Raw genomic sequence first — 20302 nt, forward strand, 5'->3', positions numbered from 1 at the left:
CAAACTGAAGTGAAGTTGTCAAATACGATTAAAATAGATTACAAAAATTTCCACGCGACAGACAAATGTCCCCAAATAAGGAATTAGATGACCTAACAGCTTGGTTTGGATTTTAATAAACCATTTAAAATTAAGCAAAAGAAGCAACCTTAGTTTGACATTGATTTTTGTGAGCTTTCAGACTGAAGTCTCTTTTCTTCAGGAGCAGAAAAAAAACTTTTAGTAGAATTTTCCTCCCTTTTCCTTCTTCCTTGGGGGGAACCATGAAAACATCTAATAAAAGGTTGCTTTTTTTCGTTTTTCATTCTTTTAAGCCCAAAGCGGCGATTTGCACAGAAGGGCTATTGATTTCGTTTGGCATTTTGCCTTGATTCACTTTTTAAACTGTTGCCACCGAATATTAGAGCCCTTTATTATATTTAAAGAAATTAAATAATGAAGAAACTGCGTAAATGTATGTATTTTTCTCGCACTGTGATAAAACAACGGTACCTAGAGCCATCCAGTTCTGAATAACGTACGTCTCCACCCGAATACTGGCATCTGGAAGCCCGAATTTGTTTTATTATTTATTTCATATTTTGTAAAGCATTTATGAGTTTTTGATTAAGAAACTCAACGATTTCAAAGAGAGTAATGGCAACATTGTAAGGAAAAATTTTTATCTCCAGCGCGTGAGACTGTGTATCGGAAATTCTAAAGATATGCTGTTTTTAAATATTTTGTGATATTGCTATTGAATTGAATTTTATGTGCTTTTAAGTATGAAGAACATGTTATTGAAATAAGTAAAGGTAACACACAAAACGTTAAAAAAACGCCTGAGCATAATATAAAATCTGTTTAATTTCAGTTAAATAAAAAAGCTTTCAGATTTTTTTTTAACTGAAATAACTAACCCAAGATATGTTTCTTAAATTTAGAAAAATCTGACAACAGTCGAAATGAACTGATGACGAAAGTATAATTTCTAGCTAGGAGTCTTAAGAAGGGATACGCCGCCTAATTTTGCGCCGCAACGAAAAAGATCCAACACGAGTTGTTTCAGAGAGCAGCTGCAAAAAACGTTATTCATTTTTGCTTTCAGGTTTGGCGGAGGAGATATAGACAATACAAATTACTAGTATTTGGAGACGAAATTAGATCTGGAGTCATCGAAAATACCGACTTCCAACTGTATTCCCTGTCGTTCATGGCGTAGGAATGATGGCGCATCTAGTATCATTCTGTTTGATGCGTGTTCAGCTAATGAAAAAAAAAAACTAATAAATAAAGGTTTAACCTTTGCCCATACCATTCATGTGGGAAAGTTATTCGAAAACAGAATGAAAGAGGTTCATTACAGTAGAGGATGCTTGGTTTGTGATCACGTTTGTCCACCACCATTTTGATAACATTAAAGGAATGAGAAAAAATGCTTTTCAAAACAGCCACGGAAATTTATCTTAAATATAACTAGAAACATTTCGATAAGCAAAAAGTCTTTAGTCTGAAAATGTTAGGCTAAAGTTCCTTTATGAACTGTTTATATTCATGATGTTTATGGATGTTACCGTCACTGACATCCATAAGTTTTAGCATTTTTCGTTGATTCACTACAGCCCACCAGCGGCCGAGCGGTAAAGTCGCTGAACACTGGTAGTTCGGTCCGAGGTTCGAATCCCGCGAACGGGCTGGCTGCATGGGCGTTTTCGTGGTTTTCCCCATGTGTAACGTGTATACGAGCCAGTTTCTCTTAGAAAACCCTCCACGAAGGCATCCCTCCTTTTAGGCAGATAGCCCTCGAGGCTTTGCCTTAATCACACACACATACGTTGATTCACTACAAGCGTTGTTTCACTTTTCAAATTCTTGCCACCAAATATTATCGTTCTGTATTATATTTAAAGAAATTAAACAGTGAAGAATCTGCATAAATGTATGTATGTTTCTCGCATTGTGATAAAACAATGGTACCTGAAGCCATCCAATTTTGAAGAACGTAATCCTCCTGCGAATATGGGCATCTGGAAGCTCAAATTTGGAGTTTGTTTTATTATCGATTTCATATTTTGTAAAACTTTAACAAACTCAAGGGCTTAAAAAGTGGCCAGTGGCAACGTTGTACACACACACACACACACACACACAAAAAAAAAAAAAAAAAAAAAAAAAAAAACTTTTATCTCCAGCGCGCCAGGCCGTGTATAGGAAATTCTTAAGATAAGCTCATTTTATAATTATTTTGCGATATTGCTCTTGAACTGAATTTTATGTTTTGAGTGCGAAGAACACGATATTTAACAAATAAAGGTAACACACAAAACATTTAAAAAAGACCTCTTTGGACATAATTTAAAATATGAAATCTTTCAGAATCCCTCCCCCTATTAAAATCCGGCCTAGCGTTAAATTCTAACAACTCATCTTTATTAAGCCCACTTTAGATCCACTATTTGGATACATGTCTTTGTCATTTAGCAATTTCTGTATTTTATATTTATTTCATGATTTTAACTTTTATTTGGTTACTTGTTTAATTCGGTTTAAAAAATCGATGTTTTGATCCCATTAACAGAATTGTTGATCACAATAAGCGATGTAGTTTTTTATTGTGTGTTACCTGTTTTCGTATAAAAATGGAAAGGACGTCGACAATTCGATAACAATATCCGAATAAGATTAACCGCAATCACGTAAAGCGGCGACTACTGTATTTTTGTTCCGGAGGAAACAGTATAATAATTATTATGCAAAAATTCTTGCATGTCTAGTTTTTATCACCTCAAATGTGTCACAAACTCTGTAAAATACGACAAGTTACAGAAATAAATAAGTGACAAATTAATTAAAAAAGAAGTAAAAGTCTGAAAGCTTTGAGATTTTACATTACGCCCAAAGGGGGGGGGTTAACTTTTTGTGTATTACCTTTAGTTATTAAATTTCATGTTCTCCACTCTAAAACCATAAAATTCAATTCAACAGCAATATCGCAAAATATTTAAAAGAGCATTAAAATTTCCGATACACAGTCTCCCGCGCTGGAGATACCCCCCCCCCGTACAGTGTTGCCATGGCTTGGTTTGAAATTGTTGAGTTTCTCAATCAAAAACTCATACTTTACAAAATATGAAATAGGTAATAAAACAAATTCAAAATTCGGGCTTCCAGATGCCCATATTCGAGTGGAGACGTTCGTTATTCAGAATTGGATGGCTCTATGTACCGTTGTTTCATCATAATGGGAGAAACATATATACATTGATGCAGATTCTTCATTAATTAATTTCTTTAAATATGATACTAATGTTTGGTGGCAGCAATTTAAAAAGTGACTACCCGTTTATAGTGAATCAACGCAATATACCAAAACGTAATTAATACCCCTTCTGGGCTAACGCCCTTTGGAATAAAAAGAAAAGAAGAGGAATCGGAATGTTCTTAATCTCACTAGCAACCTACGGTATAATACTATTAATTAATGTAATTGTTTATAAAATCTTTCGTAAAGCTATGTTACCCTACAAACATACAACAATATTAAAAAAATCAAAGTTCTGTAAAACTATTTCTTTCAGCCCATTTCTGTGAATTTTTCTCTCTTTGAGGCTGGTTAGTAAAATAACAGTCTAAAAGTCTTAGCAGATCAAAGCACACCACGTAAGAGTTATCTGCCTAAACGGAGCGATGCCTTAGTGGCACATTTTCTGAAGAAATCTGGCTCATGAGAAAACTATGAAAACATTATACAACCCATTCGCCAGGAATTCAACTCTGGTCGAATTACCAGATTTAAAAGATCTCATCCACTCGAGAAATTTTATGAACAGATTGGCACTTTGTAAGGTAAGATCAGTAACTGAAAAATCAGCATTACATTTCTTAATATTTACCTTGGCTTTGAATCTAACAAATTCTGGCAAGTGACTTGTGGACTATGAACCACTTGGAGGAAATCATGGCTAGACTGTGCTGCAGGCAGACTGCAAGTCTTGTCTGTGATTATTTCATATATAAAACCTATTGTTGCGTGCGTACGGGTACGTTATGAAATGAATGCACAAGTCCGATGAAAAATGAACAAAAATTTATTATTATCACAACAAAAATGCTTAAATTTTCTCAAATTATCATGCAATATTACAATATCTCACAGTAGTTATCTTTTAACTACTCAAATGTCCAATAGAACTGAATTCCAAAACAGCTAAAGAAAGCTAATCCGCGAATTCGCTACAGTCAACAAGAGCAGTTTTCTAAACAACAAGCTAAGTAATTACCACGAACTGAGAGGTTTTCCTCCTTTTATAAGATTTTTAAATCGCGTGTGAGAATTTTCTGGTACTTTCTCGAAATCAAAAAGACATTTATTTATTTAATGTTAAATGCACGTGTTCTTGTATTTTCAATTTTTCCGGCTTAGCTTTCTTTTAATATTCGTCACGCGCTGCACTGCGCGGGAAATAAAACCATTTAATTTATAATTGAACTAACATTAGCTTTTTAAATACCAAATTCGTAAGACTGCCCCCTTCCCAAGGACTGCACGTCCCGGGCAGTACAATCCCTGGACAGGAAGCTAAACTTACAACTGTGGCATAAATGCATTAATAAGCATTACATTACAATACTAAACAACATGAACAATAAATACAATAAATAAAACAAATCAAATGCTATCAAATACAAATCAAATACTAAATACAAATCAAATCAAAAACACATCTAAAAACAAAAAGGACCATGGTCTTATACTATTTACAATTATTTACATTACGTACTATGGCCATAGTAATGAGCTAACCTGTCGTAATGAACTACTTTAGGTTTAGAGTTCGAAGACTTACGAATCCGAACCACGACGTCATTCAGCCTGTTTAGGACCGTGTACGGACAGTACCTCCTATATACGAAGCCAAGCCTCTAGGGTTGCTTGAACGGTCTGACGTCATCTAAGTCGTCATTCCTACCATCTTCCTCGCGGCAAAGAATGAAAGAATATACTTCGGTGTCGTAGCGTAGTGAACTGACTGTTGTTTGAAAGTGTAGTGTGCTCTAATAGAACATTTTTCATTTAAATTTATTTATTTTTTATTATGCCACATAAATGCTGTGTTGCAACATGCAAAGGAAATTATAAGAATGGCCCGAAGGTGGCTGTATTTAGTTTTCCTACGGAAGAACAACTGAGAAAACAATGGATTTGGAACTGCAAACGAAAAGATGGATTCAAGCCTACGAAACATTCAAAGGTAAGCATGCATTTCATTTTTAAATTAGAAAATTCCTGAAAGATTAATGTCATTGAAAGAAACATGACTTGAAAATGCGAAAACAAAAAATTCTCAATGCAAGGGAAATAATTTACTAAAGTTCCATTGTATTCAACCATAGAAAATAAAACGAAGTTTTAATTACTTTCTATACAAGCATAGTTATATATTTATTTACTAGGCAGAAATTTCTCTTATCCCATTATGAATGAGTATTATTAATGAATTCTTTCAGTAATTTATATTTTCGGCGTCGGGATCTTTATAACACGCACATTGATTTGGGATTGATTAATCTTTCAGGAATTTATGTTATACAGAGCTTATACTGAATTTTAAAGTGATTATAAAATGGACCCTTTTCTCAATAACTAGTCAATAGAAAATCCACCAACCTTATAAAGTTCATATTATAACTTTAAGTAGATAAATATAAAATGCTTCAAGTCGTAATTTTAAAGCCGTTAATTTAAAGTTGTTTTAGATATAAGTATTTAACTGTTTGGGTATACTATTTCTTTTGATTTAGATAAGTCTCGTTTCACCTATTTTATTTTTATTTTTTTTCTTTTTAAAACTGAATGTATGCAATGCCCCTTTATTATATGCTAGGAGCATTTGAGAATGCATTTTGCTCGTAACTCATGTGAACAGGAAATTAATGCTAATTATGCAATGTTCTAAACTTTATTAATTCTAAAATCCTTAAAAAAATTATGAAATATATGTAAAAGAAAACAATCGTATAAATGGACTAGTTTTGACAGTAATTATTTTAATTTCTGGAATAAGTTACAAGGTGTTTAAATTAAACTGTCTTGTTCAAATAATATTGCCTAAGATTGTAAGCTTACTAGTTTTCACTACATGTTAGCATAAATCCTAATTAGCCTATTAAATTGTTTCATGCACACACACATCTATAAAAGTACGAGTTTCTTATGCCAATAACACCTACCTTGTTACAGTGGTTCACTTGCTACTGGCAGTAAGTTCTTGTGGGCTTGAAATTTACATTAATTTCTTATCTAAAAACACTTATATAAGGGGTTTTGTTTATTTATACTTGTTGCAGTGGAATATGAAAATGTTTCATTGTATTAATAAGTTATATAACTTTTAAAATTTTTGAAAAAAGTTAAGAAAATTATATGGAAAATAAGCAATCTAGTGAGCCTTCCACAGTAATATAATGTCAAACACGATTGATGAATGTGAATATTTCACTCCAAAATTACATAAGAATAGCCTAAAATATTTAATTACTGCAAATAAACTGTTAAATATACAAATTCTTGTTTTTTTCTTTGTGTATCATATTTTAGCACTTATACATGTTTTCAATAATTCAAGAAAAATGAATTTTTTTAATGACTAATGATGTTTTATGCTCTTAAATATAAACATTCATAGGCACACAAGTAAATTTGTACTTCTGGTTGTGAAATATCATTTGTAAAAATCATTTATCATTATATTTAGTCATATATCATTTGTAAAAATGTTTAGAAAAAGAGCCAGTAACTTTATATTTGAATGGTACGAATGAATGTGGTTAATCTTATTCTTATCCATCAACTGATGGTTAATCTTATTCTTTTTATAATTGTATTATCACCATTTTGAATGTAATTCCATAACCAAGTGTTGTTTTCAAATAACTGAAGAAAGAAATATTTAGGATGTAGCAATTATATATACATGAGCAATTGTATGTTACCTGAGGATGTATCAATTAAATATTACTTATGTTATATGCATTTGACATATGACAACAAACATGTGCTAATTATTTGCACTTTTCAAAACTTTTTGACAGCATCCATGGCTCTTTTTAGCCCAAAAGAGTTAGTTTTGTTTTAAGATTTTGCATTATTCACTCTAAATGGCTGCATCACTTTTTTGCGTTGTGCACTTTAAATGGCTATATCTCTTCAAATTGTTACCATCCAAACATTATCGCCCTGTATTATTTTTAAAGAAATTAAATGATGAACGTTTTCCACAATGGTAACCCTTCCCTTAAGCAGATAGCTCTTGAGTGCTTTGCCATGATTAAATAAAAATACATTAAAACCCTTATTAGACTGTGCATGTATTTAAAGGATGGCGAATGCTTAAGATTTTATAATTGTTTAACCTTTTGATGCATGTTTATTTATTTGTTCTTTTTCATATTAAAAGGTGTGTGAACTTCACTTCAAGCAAGAGGATGTTCTGAGGCAAACTGAATTCTTTGATGAGAAAACTGGAAATAAGATCATTATACCATTGTCATATCCTCGTTTAAAGAATGGTGCAATTCCAAGTCTGTTTCCTGATGGTCCGAGTCATCTTAGTTCCAGTGTTTCATCAAGGGAATCACCAGAGCATAAAAGACTCAAAAGAGAACAAGATGCACTCGAAAATCCTTAGCCTGTAGCTTAGCTGAAAAGGAAGAGTATGAACGAAAACAAATGTTTTATAATTTAGATGAACTAAAAATTTGTTTTAATACTGTGAATTTACCAGATAACTGGATAGTTATACACAGGCCTATACATACTATGATTCTTAATATTTCTAATGACAATCATCCAAGAATTCTAAAATCATTATTTATTGATTGTAATTTGAATATATCTGTAGCAATTAGAAATATACCTATTAAATCACTGAAGCAATATGTAATCCCATCAAAAATTAACAACCTTAAAGATCTTTTAAGTATTTTAGAGAAATTAGACCTATTTGCCTCAAATGATTCATCTGAAGACAGTATTCAAAATTATTTACAAATTGTAAATGAATTAATGACAATTTTAAAAGAGAAAATTCCACATAAAAACAATGAAATAAATTTTTTCGTTGAGCAACTATCAAACTTGAATTCAGAAAAACAACAATATAGGTATTCTGCAGACTTTCTAATATTTTCCACTTTACTTCACACAATTTCACCACATGCATATAATTTTATTCGAAATTCAGAAAATATTATTATGCCTCATCCACAGACCATTCAGAAAATTTTTTCAGATTTTAATATATATCCAATAAATGAACAATACAACCAAAAGTTCCTAAGCTACATAAAATTTAAATTTCAAGAACTATCAGAAAAAGATCTGCTTGTTATTTTAATGATTGATGAAATTCATCTAAATCAAGCATTTGATTATAAAGGTGGTAATTTGTGTGGAATGGCATATAATTGCAAAAATGCTGCATCTAGTGCATATGTTTTCATGATTCGCAGCCTATTATCTGTTTATAAGGATGTTGGACATATTTTGCCGGTGAAAACACTTAGTGCGGATAATTTGTATATTTATATTAAAAAAATTGTTGTGGGATAGAAAATATTGGGTTTAAAATTATTGCTATTGTCACTGACAATAATTCGATTAATAAAAAGGCTGTCGTCTCTGTTTTCCGAACAACCTAAAGTTAGTATTGTTTATCAAAACCCTGTTGACAAATCTAGGCCAATGTTTTTTATTATTGATACAGTGCATATTTTAAAATGCATTAGAAATAACTGGATAAATCAAAAAAATAATAATCAGAGTATGTTTTTCCCAAGTTTTCATGATGCTTCACATATTGAAACTGCATCTTTTTCTTGTATTAAAAAATTACATGAATCTGAAACTGGTAAGTTATTAAAGTATGCTTATGGTCTGACAATAAAAGCTCTATACCCAACTAACTTAGAAAAACAAAGTGTAAAGCTTGCATTGCAGATTTTTAATGATAATGTTGTTGAAGCATTATCTGGAAACTTTATTAAAATAATAAACATATGGTGGTCAATTGTAAATGTGAAATCTATTTTTAAAGGGGTTCATAAAAATAATGTATTTGAAACACCTTTCACTGTGGCAGAAAATGATGAAAAATATGTTTTTATGAATAACTTTTTGAATTGGCTAGATAGTTGGAAAAATTTGAATTTAACCTCTGGTTGCCTAACCAAAGAAACTCACTTTGCAGTATACCATACAACGTATGCTTTAATTGAGATATCAAGGTATTGTATAAATGAGTTGGGTTTTAAATACCTTTTACTTGGAAAAATACAAACAGATATGTTAGAGGCTAGATTTGGTAAGTACAGGCAACTGGCTGGAGCTCACCATAATATTTCTATCAGACAGGTTTATGAAATAGAGGGTAAATTAAGACTTCAGAGTACATTACCAACCCTAATAAATTCTTCAAAATTTGGAAATATTCCTCTTCATGTATCTGATTTTAAAGACACTGAAGAACAAACTTTTGATGACATGATGTACAAACATTCATAGATGAAATAACAGTTGAAGATAGTGATATACACAACATAAAATTGGATGTACCTATTTTGACTTATATAGCTGGATATTGCTGTTATAGTATGCTAAAAAAGTTAAAATGTGATGTATGTAAATCCAATATTACTATTGATAAGGAGTTAGCTTTAGAAAACGATGAAAATATTCATTCATGGATTAAGGTTTTTGATAGAGGTCTTATGTATCCTCATCCTGATATTTTACATGCTGTTACATACAATTTTATTGTTGTTAAGAAACTTATTTCAGATGAATATGAGCAAAAATTTTTATTTTCGGCAAATCCACGAGTTACAGTGTGTAAAATTACTCTAAATTTACTTCATGAAAAATTTTTTTTAGAGTTGAATGACTGTCCTAAACTTCATGACCCTCAAATTATTTTGAAAAACATCATACAAGCATCAACGAATATTTTTCTAAATAATTACTGCAAAAAGTTGAATGATAATCTTTTAAGTAACAATTTAAATAAGCAACGGAAATTGAAAACATTAAAAAAATAATTTATGCATACAGCAGAAATGACATATACTATGTTTATAAGTTAGTAAACTTTATAAAATAAGATAGTGACACTAATCTATTGTTTCTTATTATCTTCAGACTTAACTTGTAATTCATTTTATTTAAATGAATATTTTTTGCAGAATGTAGATAGTATGTTAAATAAAAAAATAGTGCTTTTTCTATTTGTGTTGTGAAATCTTTACCAACTCTTTCAAAATGCATGCACACACACACACACAAAAAAAAAAAGCATTTGTAATAGTTAACTAATTATGACAGTAAAGTGCTAAAGTTGTTAAGTCTCTTATATAATATCATTTTGTGCAAAATAGGTGTATTTATTGTAAACTAGAGAAATATTGATTTTTGAAGATAAAATACTTTGCCAATTAATATTAATATTGTTTAGATTTTGAAATCAGTATCTTGCAATTTTTAATGTTATTTTAATTGAAGCAGACATGTTTATTACATTAATTTTACACTGTAAGAAGAAAATAAATACAATTTGGTTTTACCTACAATTCCATACGAGTCATTTTTATAGATATTCATGCATTTTTATGGAGGAAATTCACTGTATTCTTATACAATATTTTCATTGTAATACATGCTAAATTCTGTCAAAACTAAAATTAAATACTTTGGAATTAAAATTTCTAATGATGTGGTTGTACATATACAGGGGAAAACTTATCAAAAATAAATTGAGTAAAAAAATATTTTTAATCCTTCTCAGCTGTAAGGCTTCATGCAGTTATACTAAACTATTTTGATATTAAAAAGACTTAACTGTAATAAAAAATAAGTAGCATCAAGTTACATAAATAAATAGTCATCCCACCCTTTTTCCCACTGTAGTATGCAATGCCATTTCCTATTACTTCCAGTTATAAATTTACTAGTACAAAAAATTCAGGCCAAAAAAAATAAATAAAATCCTTTTTATATGTTTTGCATCCTAATTGTGTTGCTTTCCTTTAATAAAAATCTGAATTATTTTGAAAATTTTAAATCTTACTTTACATCTTAACAATCAGGCTATATTTATTTTCATTTCTAATAGGAAAATACATAAAATTTGTTATTCTTTCAATTCTAAGAATTGAGGACATTTGATCTATTTAGATGTTTTAAAAGTTCCTACTGATTACCCTGATAAAAATTCCAGTAAGTACATATATAAACTTCATATTTATCATTTGCTAAAAAATTCTCAAATAAGTTACAATGAAATGCTTTCAGGAACAAAAATTTACAAGTTACAAAAAAAATTATATGCACATAATTAGACAAAAGGGATGTTACAAATAAGAATAAGAAACAATAAGAATGAAACATAAGAATTTTGAATTCCTAGCAAGTGTCAAGTTTGTTGAATTTTTACAATTTTTCTTTTTTTTTATTATTGGGGAAGATGCAGTTATGTATTCTCAAATAATGATCTAATTTAAAATGCCTAAATATATGAAATGTTTTGCTACCGTATTTTAAAACTACCAATGAATAAATATTGATAGATGCTAAAAAATAGTATTTTTCAAATCATTCTCCAGGTTTCTCATCTGTTAAGAAATTCAGTCCCACACTGAAGTGAAAAAAAAGCGGAAAATGACTAAACAATTATGTGTAAATTTGTATTTACGAGAAACAGAAAGTGCCGTTAAAAATTGATTAAAATTAATTTAAGGATTTTTAGTGTTAATCAACTGTAAACTTGCTTAATTATGCGTTATCCTCTTTGTTAAGGAAGAAAATATTTAATAAAATATATATTCTTCAGAAAGCAAACCAGCATCAGCCAGATATTCAGTATATATTTATTACTACTAATCTGAAGTATGTTGAATTAATTTCTTTACTATACTGTTATTATTTTAAGCGTAAAAATATATAAGGAAAGTAAGGTTAGGTATTTGAAATTAGAAAATGCAGTCGATGAAATCAAATCGGAATATATATATTTGCACGCACACACACACACACACACACACACATATATATATATATATATATATATTTAAAACCAAACGATATAGTAAGCCTTATGCAAGGAAATAAAAACTACTTTTCATTTTCTCTCCTCTTAAAGGAATAACAGCGATAAGTGGTTTCATGTGGCAACCATGCTTTCTGTACATAAGGACGACTTTAGTGACGTAGTGTGCGGCGTGCCGTGGCTTCGTTTATAGGAGGTACTGGTACGAACCATCCCAAGGTGACTGTAATTTCGGACAGAGTCCCTTCCGTCGAGTCGGATTCCACAACCACACCTTGTCTCCTTCGTGGAATTGATGTTCAGTAGTTCTTGTGTCGTATCGGGTCTTCATCTTCTCCGTCGCCAAGCTGACTCGCTCTTGTGCAAAGTTGTGCATCACTTCACTCTCTCTTGCTTGGCAAAAAGCCACAACTTAAGTACTTGGCGTTAGCAAGACAAATTTGCATAAATAAGTTAACGATTTTAATTCTGGCCGGAAGTAGAAAATTAGAAGTGATAGTAAAGATTTAAAATAAAATAAACGTTAGTAGAACTTAGGATCCTTACAACCATACCTCTAAATTTACTGCTTTATGTTTTGAAAAAAGTGAGATATGAAACCGCAATTGAAGCTATTCCCTCTAGATGCATATCCACCAAATCTCCTGATGTGTCTCCTATGGATTAATGTGCATTTGTACTTTTAAAACAAGCTCTTTATACGTGGCATCCCCAAACATTGGACGGACTGTGGAACATTCTGAACGAGAAGTGGCATAAAATCAACCTTGATGTTTTCAGGAAAAGGCTTTTCTCTTACAAATCAAGATGTAATATGACGGTCCAAGAAAAGGGCTCTCAAACGGAATATATTAGAAAATGAAATTATAACGTTTGTTTATACATATAATTCTTTGCAAAATCCTTAAAAGGATACCTGAAAACCCCCTGCACTCAGTCATTTGCGATAGTTACGTTAAATTTTAAACTTCAGACTAAACGTTTCAGGATTATTCATAGAGTTTCCTTTATTCTCATTTTTATTAATAATGCCTCATAAATATTTATTCAAATATATGAAAGTATATGAAAGGTTCATATTCTAATTTATAAAATACGCTGTTTTTAAATATTTTTAACCCAGAGGGACATTAGCCCGAATTGTGTCCAACGTTTATGTCTGCAAATGAAAAAATGATGCCTTTGGGCGCAATACAAAGTCTGAAAGCATTCAGTTTAATATTTGTTTTGGGTGTATCTGTGGGGTGTAAATTCTTTAACTTCCAGTATATATCCAATCGAGACATTTTTATAAAAGTTATTTAAATTAATTTCTTCCAAATTTCATGTCATGATTGATTTGTTTGAGTAAAAGTTAGGTTATTTGAAAAGGGCAAAGAAAAGGATGGTTACCTGCCTGGCGCGAGGGATGGCTTAGCGGAGAACGTTCTATGGGAAATCTTCTCATATACATCGAGATAAGGAAAACTGCAGAATCCAACCATGCAGCCAGCACGTCGGCGGGGAATCAAACAGGGTAAAACTCTTAGCATTCTTAAACAGAGGGCATATTGCTATGGGACACATATTGAAAATACTTCGTTTGAAAAGAAAGCAGTATATTCTCATTTATTATTACTAGTAAGTTTTGACATGAAGGCCACAGAGAGAAAAACATGTAAAATACAAAATAACATCCTTATTCGTGTTTTAATGATAATCTGGAGGTTTTTTATACGAAATGCCGACAAATCACATAGGAAAAACGAAAAGGAAGTAGCAGACAACAAGGGAAAATATGCCTAAGAAAAATTTCAATAATAGCTACAGCTTAACTTAATTCAATGAGAAGTTATATTTAAAATAGAGCATACTGGTAAATCATAACTGAATATGGTGTGTAAACTAGTAAATTAATTTAAGAGCAGAAGAAAAACAAATTTAGCAACGGCATTTAACTGCAAATAATATTTTAATTTCAGGTTACCATATAATTTAATTTAAATTTTGCAGTTCTGAAATGTAGCTCTAGAAAAGAATTTTAAAATGATTTTCTGTTTCCATTTCAGCTGTAGCGCAATCGATTGGACTGAAAACATCTTTCCTCTCTCTTATCGAAAAAGGCAATTTCTTCCGTCCAAATCCAATGCTCAGTCAATAAGGACGTCACTTAGTCAGTCATTGGTCAGTCACTGGTCAGGCAAAGAGATCTTCACTTTCTCAGTCGATTTTCAGTGAATGTCCAATTTTTATTCTGTCACTGGTCAGTGAATCAGATCGTCACTCAGTCACTAGGCTGTCAATGAGATCGTCACTTAGTCAGGCAATGTCCAATTTTTATTCAGTCACTAGTCAGGCAAGGAGATCTTCAGTTTCTCAGTTCCTGTTCAGTGCATGTCCAAATTTTAGTCTGTCAGTGCTCAGTCAATGAGATCGTCACTCAGTCACTGCTCAGTCAATGTCCAAATTTAATCAGTCTCCGGCCTGTCAAAGAGATAGTCAGTTAGTCAGTCACTGGTCAGACAATGTCCAATTTTTAGTCAGTCAACGGGCAATCAAGGAGACCGTCACATAGTCAGTCAATGTCCGATTTTTAGGCAGGCCCTGGTCAGTCAATGTGATCGTCAGTTAGTGACTGGTCAGAAAATGTCTAATTTTTAGTCAGTCACTGGTCAGACAATGTCCTACTTTTATTCAATGAGATTGTCATTTAGTCAGTCACTGGTCAATGTCCAATTTTTAGGCAAGTACTGGTCAGTCGAGATTGGTGTCATGGCAAACAAATCTATCACGAATACAAACTGAAATTGTGTAAACTTATCTCAGATCTATATAATATGTTTTAAGTCCTTTGTTTATTTTTAATTTTTTAAAGCAGAAATATTTCAGTAATGTTTTTCTTATGTTTGAAATTTTGAAACGCTTGCTATGATTCGAAGAAGGATGTTGAGTGCACTCGTCATCAAAGCAGATAACAGGGCCGGTACCAACGACGAGATCAACGAGCTGTTCTTCAGAATCTTCAGTTGGTTTCAGTTCTGTTCTGTCTTCTTGATCCAGTTTGCCATTCATTTTTGGTTCATTATTTGTGTTAAGGAGATTACCAGAATCGATGTCTCTTTGTGTTCCAAAATCGTTATGCGATACAATGCATTCAGCATCCAATGATTCAATAGAGGCATTCAAACTGAATTCTTCCTGGTTCAAGATGGTTATACTGCTATTCGTGCCTATTTGATTACCTGAGTTATCAGGTTTGGAAAATCAAAACCCTTTTCTGTTTCCTGTTGGAGGTAATTAAATTGCTTTTCATCGCTGATATTGTGCACATCATAAGAATTATTATCGAAATCTTTGGAAAAATGGCCGATGTGGTCAGTATCACTATCAATATGCAACTTAAGAAGATTATTATCAAAAGCTTCGAGGAGATCGGTGTCACTGTCTATGTCCACATCAAAGGAATCATCATTAAATTCATTAATATCAGCATATGAATCAAGGAAATCTAAATTACGTACCGTGTTTCCGGCATTAAACTTGTGTTCATTACGGTTAATAAAGTTTTCCTCATTATTTTCCCGAATTCTCTCTTCTCTTCGAGAAAACAAAAGGAAGGCAGTCGCAAAACAAATAAGTATGCCCAATAGGCTGTCGATAAGGGGTGTTGGTATAAAAACGTAACACAATACTGTCAAAAAAAAAGAACTCCATTTCTAAAAATGGTTGGAATGCGATTTCAGCATGAAAAATAACAAGCAAATAAGCTCCACACCTAAGATTTTAGCACCACTAGATTTGATATCTCTAATGATTATGGTTTATAAGCACTGTTAAAAATGTATACATTAACTTTGTTTTAATTCAACAAAGCCTAAAACAATTATTGGTAAATTCATTGTTCCGAACGTTATTAAAAGGATTCTTTGAATATGTAACAATGAAAGGTATTCTGATATATAACTCTACTCACAATAGAGGGAAGATTCTATGAGTCTGTCTTTCGTTCGGTCTGCGTGTAAGCTGATAGACCCAGGCCTACGAATTTGCTACATAGGTGCATACAGACAAGAGCCAGTGCACCTCGAAACGAGGTTTCCAAAATTCGAATGACTTTTTAAATTTTATTTTTTTATTTTTGTTTTATTCATTTTTTTGATGAAATCGGTAATTCTCTCTCATTACATCAGCAATAAGGGCACGCAACCATTATTGCTGTTGTATCCCTGTCGCCACTGTTGATGATATCAGCACTGTTGCCATTCGGAAAAATGAGGACGAAAATAAGCGTTTTAAGAACTTTTAATTAATATCTCTGCTTTTTGCTATTTTTTGGGATAAAGGTGGAAGCGGAACACGAACCAACGCTAAACTGCCGCTGCCATACATATTCAAATAAATGTTTCTTTTTTGGGAGTTTCTTGCAATACAAAGCATAAACGTAATACTTATATGTACATATATATATATATATATATATATATATATAACCAGAGATTAATATTATTAAAACGAAAATACTTGAATACTCTGGGAAAATATTTTTTATACAAAAAGTACTTTCAAAACATGAATTTGTCTTGGATTTATTAGTGCAAAGCACAGAGAATCATGTTTACCTGCCACTCTGATGGAAAGGGTTCCATCTACCTTTGACTGGGTAAAAATGAAGCTAAATATATGCACAATACAAAAATATATAAAACTATTTTTAATTCTTTAATAGTCACCTCTTTAAGATAAAATCAACTGGTTAGCGTAACATGAACTTACGCTTTACAATTAGCGAGAACGATACACCAAAATGAGTTTTGGTGATCGACGTACTGAGTGTACATAGTGTTTTTTCTACTTTTCATTATTTACCCTTTATTACATTTACTTAATTATTGCTGATAAATCGATATGGACTTTGCGAAACCTTGGGGCAGCACATTGATGTTTATTATGCGTTACAAATTTCAACAACTGGTCTGTGCAACTATGCTCCGCTCACTCATGTTACATGCCTCAACAACTACGGCCACGATATTCGTTAGCTTCAAGACACGGAGCAAGGAGGACGCTACTGCCGTAGCACTAACGAGGATAAAGTTAAGCCAACGGGTTTATGCTACAGGTGTGCTAATTTGCTTTTACGATGTGAAAGTTACGCTTCAGATATTTTAAATCGCTATTTTACACAAGTTATCCCACTGTTACATATTGCCACATTGGATGTTATTCCGAACTTCAAGTGAAAAGGTTTGTTCCAACATTGGGATATATTTTTGACTTTTATATGATACCCACTAAGGACAGATATAGATAGGTAACGATTTCAGGGTATTGTACCTCTTAAATAAGCGAAGACCTATGAACTATGACCTATATTTTATTAGAGGGAATGTAATTAGCGCTAGGAAGGCTTATAAATAATAACCTCAATCATATGCTTACATACGAAACCATTACAACAGACGACATTTTGACATCATAACAGGCGACGACATTTCATACGACCATCATAACAGACATTCTGAACATGGAAAACGAGTGAATAGAACATAACACTTCAATTCTCTACATTCCTCAATAATAAGATATACTAATTTGGAAAGATGCTCAGTAGAATTCAAGTCAGGGCTTTTAAGTAACCAATTTATGACAGAGAAGTCAGAGGAATGCTCTTCCATCCAACCAACCAGTAGCCAACCCTAACCTTTGAGAGGCGCAGTTATCTTTCTGAGATACTCCCTTTCCGTGTGAATGACAGGGACATAAATGGATGGAGGTGATAGCTCATCTACTGCACGTACAGAATCATACTGAGGAAGGTAAGAACAAGTACTAAAGATCCCAAACACAACCAGAAGAAAGCATCCCAGACCATGATTAAGCCTCCACGGCCTTGTACAGTTCCAATCTGTGACACCGGATTCATACATTCATGATTCTCTCGCCATATTCTGAGCCTCTCATCGGTATTAATTAGAGGGATCGAAACTCATCACTCCTACACATTTCATAGTGTCTATTCTCTATATTCTGTTGGCCAGGTAAGAATGGCAACTCGATGGCATGCATTTAGGAAAGGTACCCTAGTGTGTCTACGGCTTCCGAAGGCCATATGGTGAAGGCAGCGATACACGATCTTTTTACTCACTGTACGACTGTCGCTTGCTTTAGCTAGGTGGTAATTTGGGCTAATATTTGGCTTCATTGACCATTGTAATATCTTATTATTTAATAAATAAATATAATTATTGTTGAAGTGGCAACGCCATATTTGTATCAAACCGTTACTCAGCAACGAGAGATATTGTTTTAAAAAAGATTTTGTATTCTGAAGATTTTACAGCTAGGAGTAGTATGAAATTTTGCCACTTAAGAATTGTATAAAATTGGTATATCACCGAGAACTAGAAATAAATTTTATGTTCTACTAAGAAGATTGTCTGTTTTGTAAATTACTGCAAAATACATTACAGTCTTAATAAATTGGAGGTTCCACCGAGATACTGGAAATTAGGAGTGCAATTATCAATTTCGATGGTGCTGGTCTCCTAATCCCAGAAATTTGCTGAATTTTTTAGAACAAGTTTGCTAATACCAATTGCCAAGTTTTTTTTTATTTCAAGGAGAAATGGATGTAAGAAGTCTGCCGTTATAAAGCCAGATTTAAAGCGGATCATTCAAAGGTTATCTTCTGTGCTTCTGTAACTTGCGTCCGAACAAAAACTGTCAAAAATAGGATACTGCTGATCTCTGAAGATAAGATTAACTTTTGGTTTTCTTAAAAAAGCTTTTATTGAATTTTAATACTTTATTTCAGAATTATAGTTTATCGTGTAAGATTTTGTTTAAAATAACTGACCCCAAAATTATTCAGCTTGAATTTATAATTGATATTTGTGGTATAGAAGTATTTTGAAATTATTATTTATGCTTTACTTTTATTTGTATTGAATTTTTATGTTGATAAATGATATTTTAAGCCATCCCGGCATTTATAAAAAAAAAGAACTGCTAGCTGAATTTTTGAATTTGTTGCCAATCAGGCGCGTGAAAATAAGTAATAACGTCAAACTGACGTAGAGTGAATTGATTATATTGCAGAATTGGCAAAGTCTGAGTTCTCGCCATCCAGGCGTGTATTAGATAGTAACGTCACCCCGACGTATTACAGATTGTATATTCTAAAAGTTGTATTGCCAAACTGGCAAAAATTGTTTTTGTTATCGCCAACCAGGCGTGGAGATAGATAGTAAAGTCGTCAAACTGACGTGGGTAAAATTCCATTGTATTGCCTAACTGGCAAAGGTGTTTATATAGTTATAACTAACGAGGCTTGTGAATAGTGAGTTAAAACGTCAACCCGACGTTGTATTATAGTATTTTGTGCCAACCTGGCAAAGTTGTTTAAATAGCTCTCTCCAATTGGTTAGTGTGAATTTCGTATTCGAGAAATTAAATCTCGCCAGAAATTATATATTTTTAATACAAGTACGAGCTTTTAGATTTTATTTCAAAAGGAAGCCTATTAAAGGTAACTTGTGTCAACATGTCATTCTTAGCTGGGAGTAAAAAACAGGATTTAAAAGTATTAGCAGCAGAGTTAGGTTTAACCGTGTAACCTGAATTTAAGATTGCTCAGTTGCATAAACTGATTACTGAAAGTCCCGGTTATGATGAGGAGTTAACTCGAGAACTACTGGCTGCAATTAGAGAAGAAAGGGAAAAAAAGGAAGAATGCGAAAGAGGAAGAGAAAAAGAACGCGAAAGAGAAGAAAGAGAAAAAGAACGCGAAAGACAAGAGAGAGAAAGAGAAAGAAGAGAAGGACGCGAAAGGGAAGAAAGAGAAAGGGAACGCGCAAGAGAAGAAAGAGAAAAGGAACGCGAAAGAGAAGAAAGAGAAAGAAAAGAAGAGCGTGAAAAAAAAAGAAAGAGAAAGAAAAGAAGAGCGTGAAAGAGAAGAGCGAATTAGAGCCTTTGAGCTACAGAAACTTCAGTTGGAAGCAATGGCTGCAACAGTGCAACCGGTACAAACAACGCAGTTACCTGAGCAGCCTTTAAAAATCAGAATTCACGATGTCATGCCACGTTTCAACCCTAAAGAAGATGAAATAAGTTTATTTCTGGTGTTATTTGAGCGTCAAGCTAAAATAATGAATATACCTGCTGAAAATCAAGTGACTCAACTTATTTCATTGCTGCCTCCCGACATTGTTCAGCTTATTGCTAGAGAACCAGAAGAGGACGCGAAA

The 20302-nt window shown here is 32.4% G+C and overlaps 1 protein-coding gene across 1 annotated transcript; it reads left to right on the forward strand.

Moving 5' to 3' along the window:
• Nucleotides 1-4895: 4895 nt before the first annotated feature.
• LOC146995565 (THAP domain-containing protein 2-like) lies at nucleotides 4896-8808 on the forward strand. The gene is made up of 2 exons (XM_085824382.1): nucleotides 4896-5231; nucleotides 7437-8808. The coding sequence occupies exons 1-2, from the start codon at nucleotides 5076-5078 to the stop codon at nucleotides 7665-7667; spliced, it is 387 nt and encodes a 128-aa protein (XP_085680508.1). The 5' UTR covers nucleotides 4896-5075; the 3' UTR covers nucleotides 7668-8808.
• Nucleotides 8809-20302: the final 11494 nt, after the last annotated feature.

The sequence above is a fragment of the Stegodyphus dumicola genome, chromosome 9 (genome assembly GCF_044657685.1).
Source record: "Stegodyphus dumicola isolate Sdum_Otavi_A_Nest chromosome 9, ASM4465768v1".
Taxonomy (NCBI): domain Eukaryota; kingdom Metazoa; phylum Arthropoda; class Arachnida; order Araneae; family Eresidae; genus Stegodyphus; species Stegodyphus dumicola.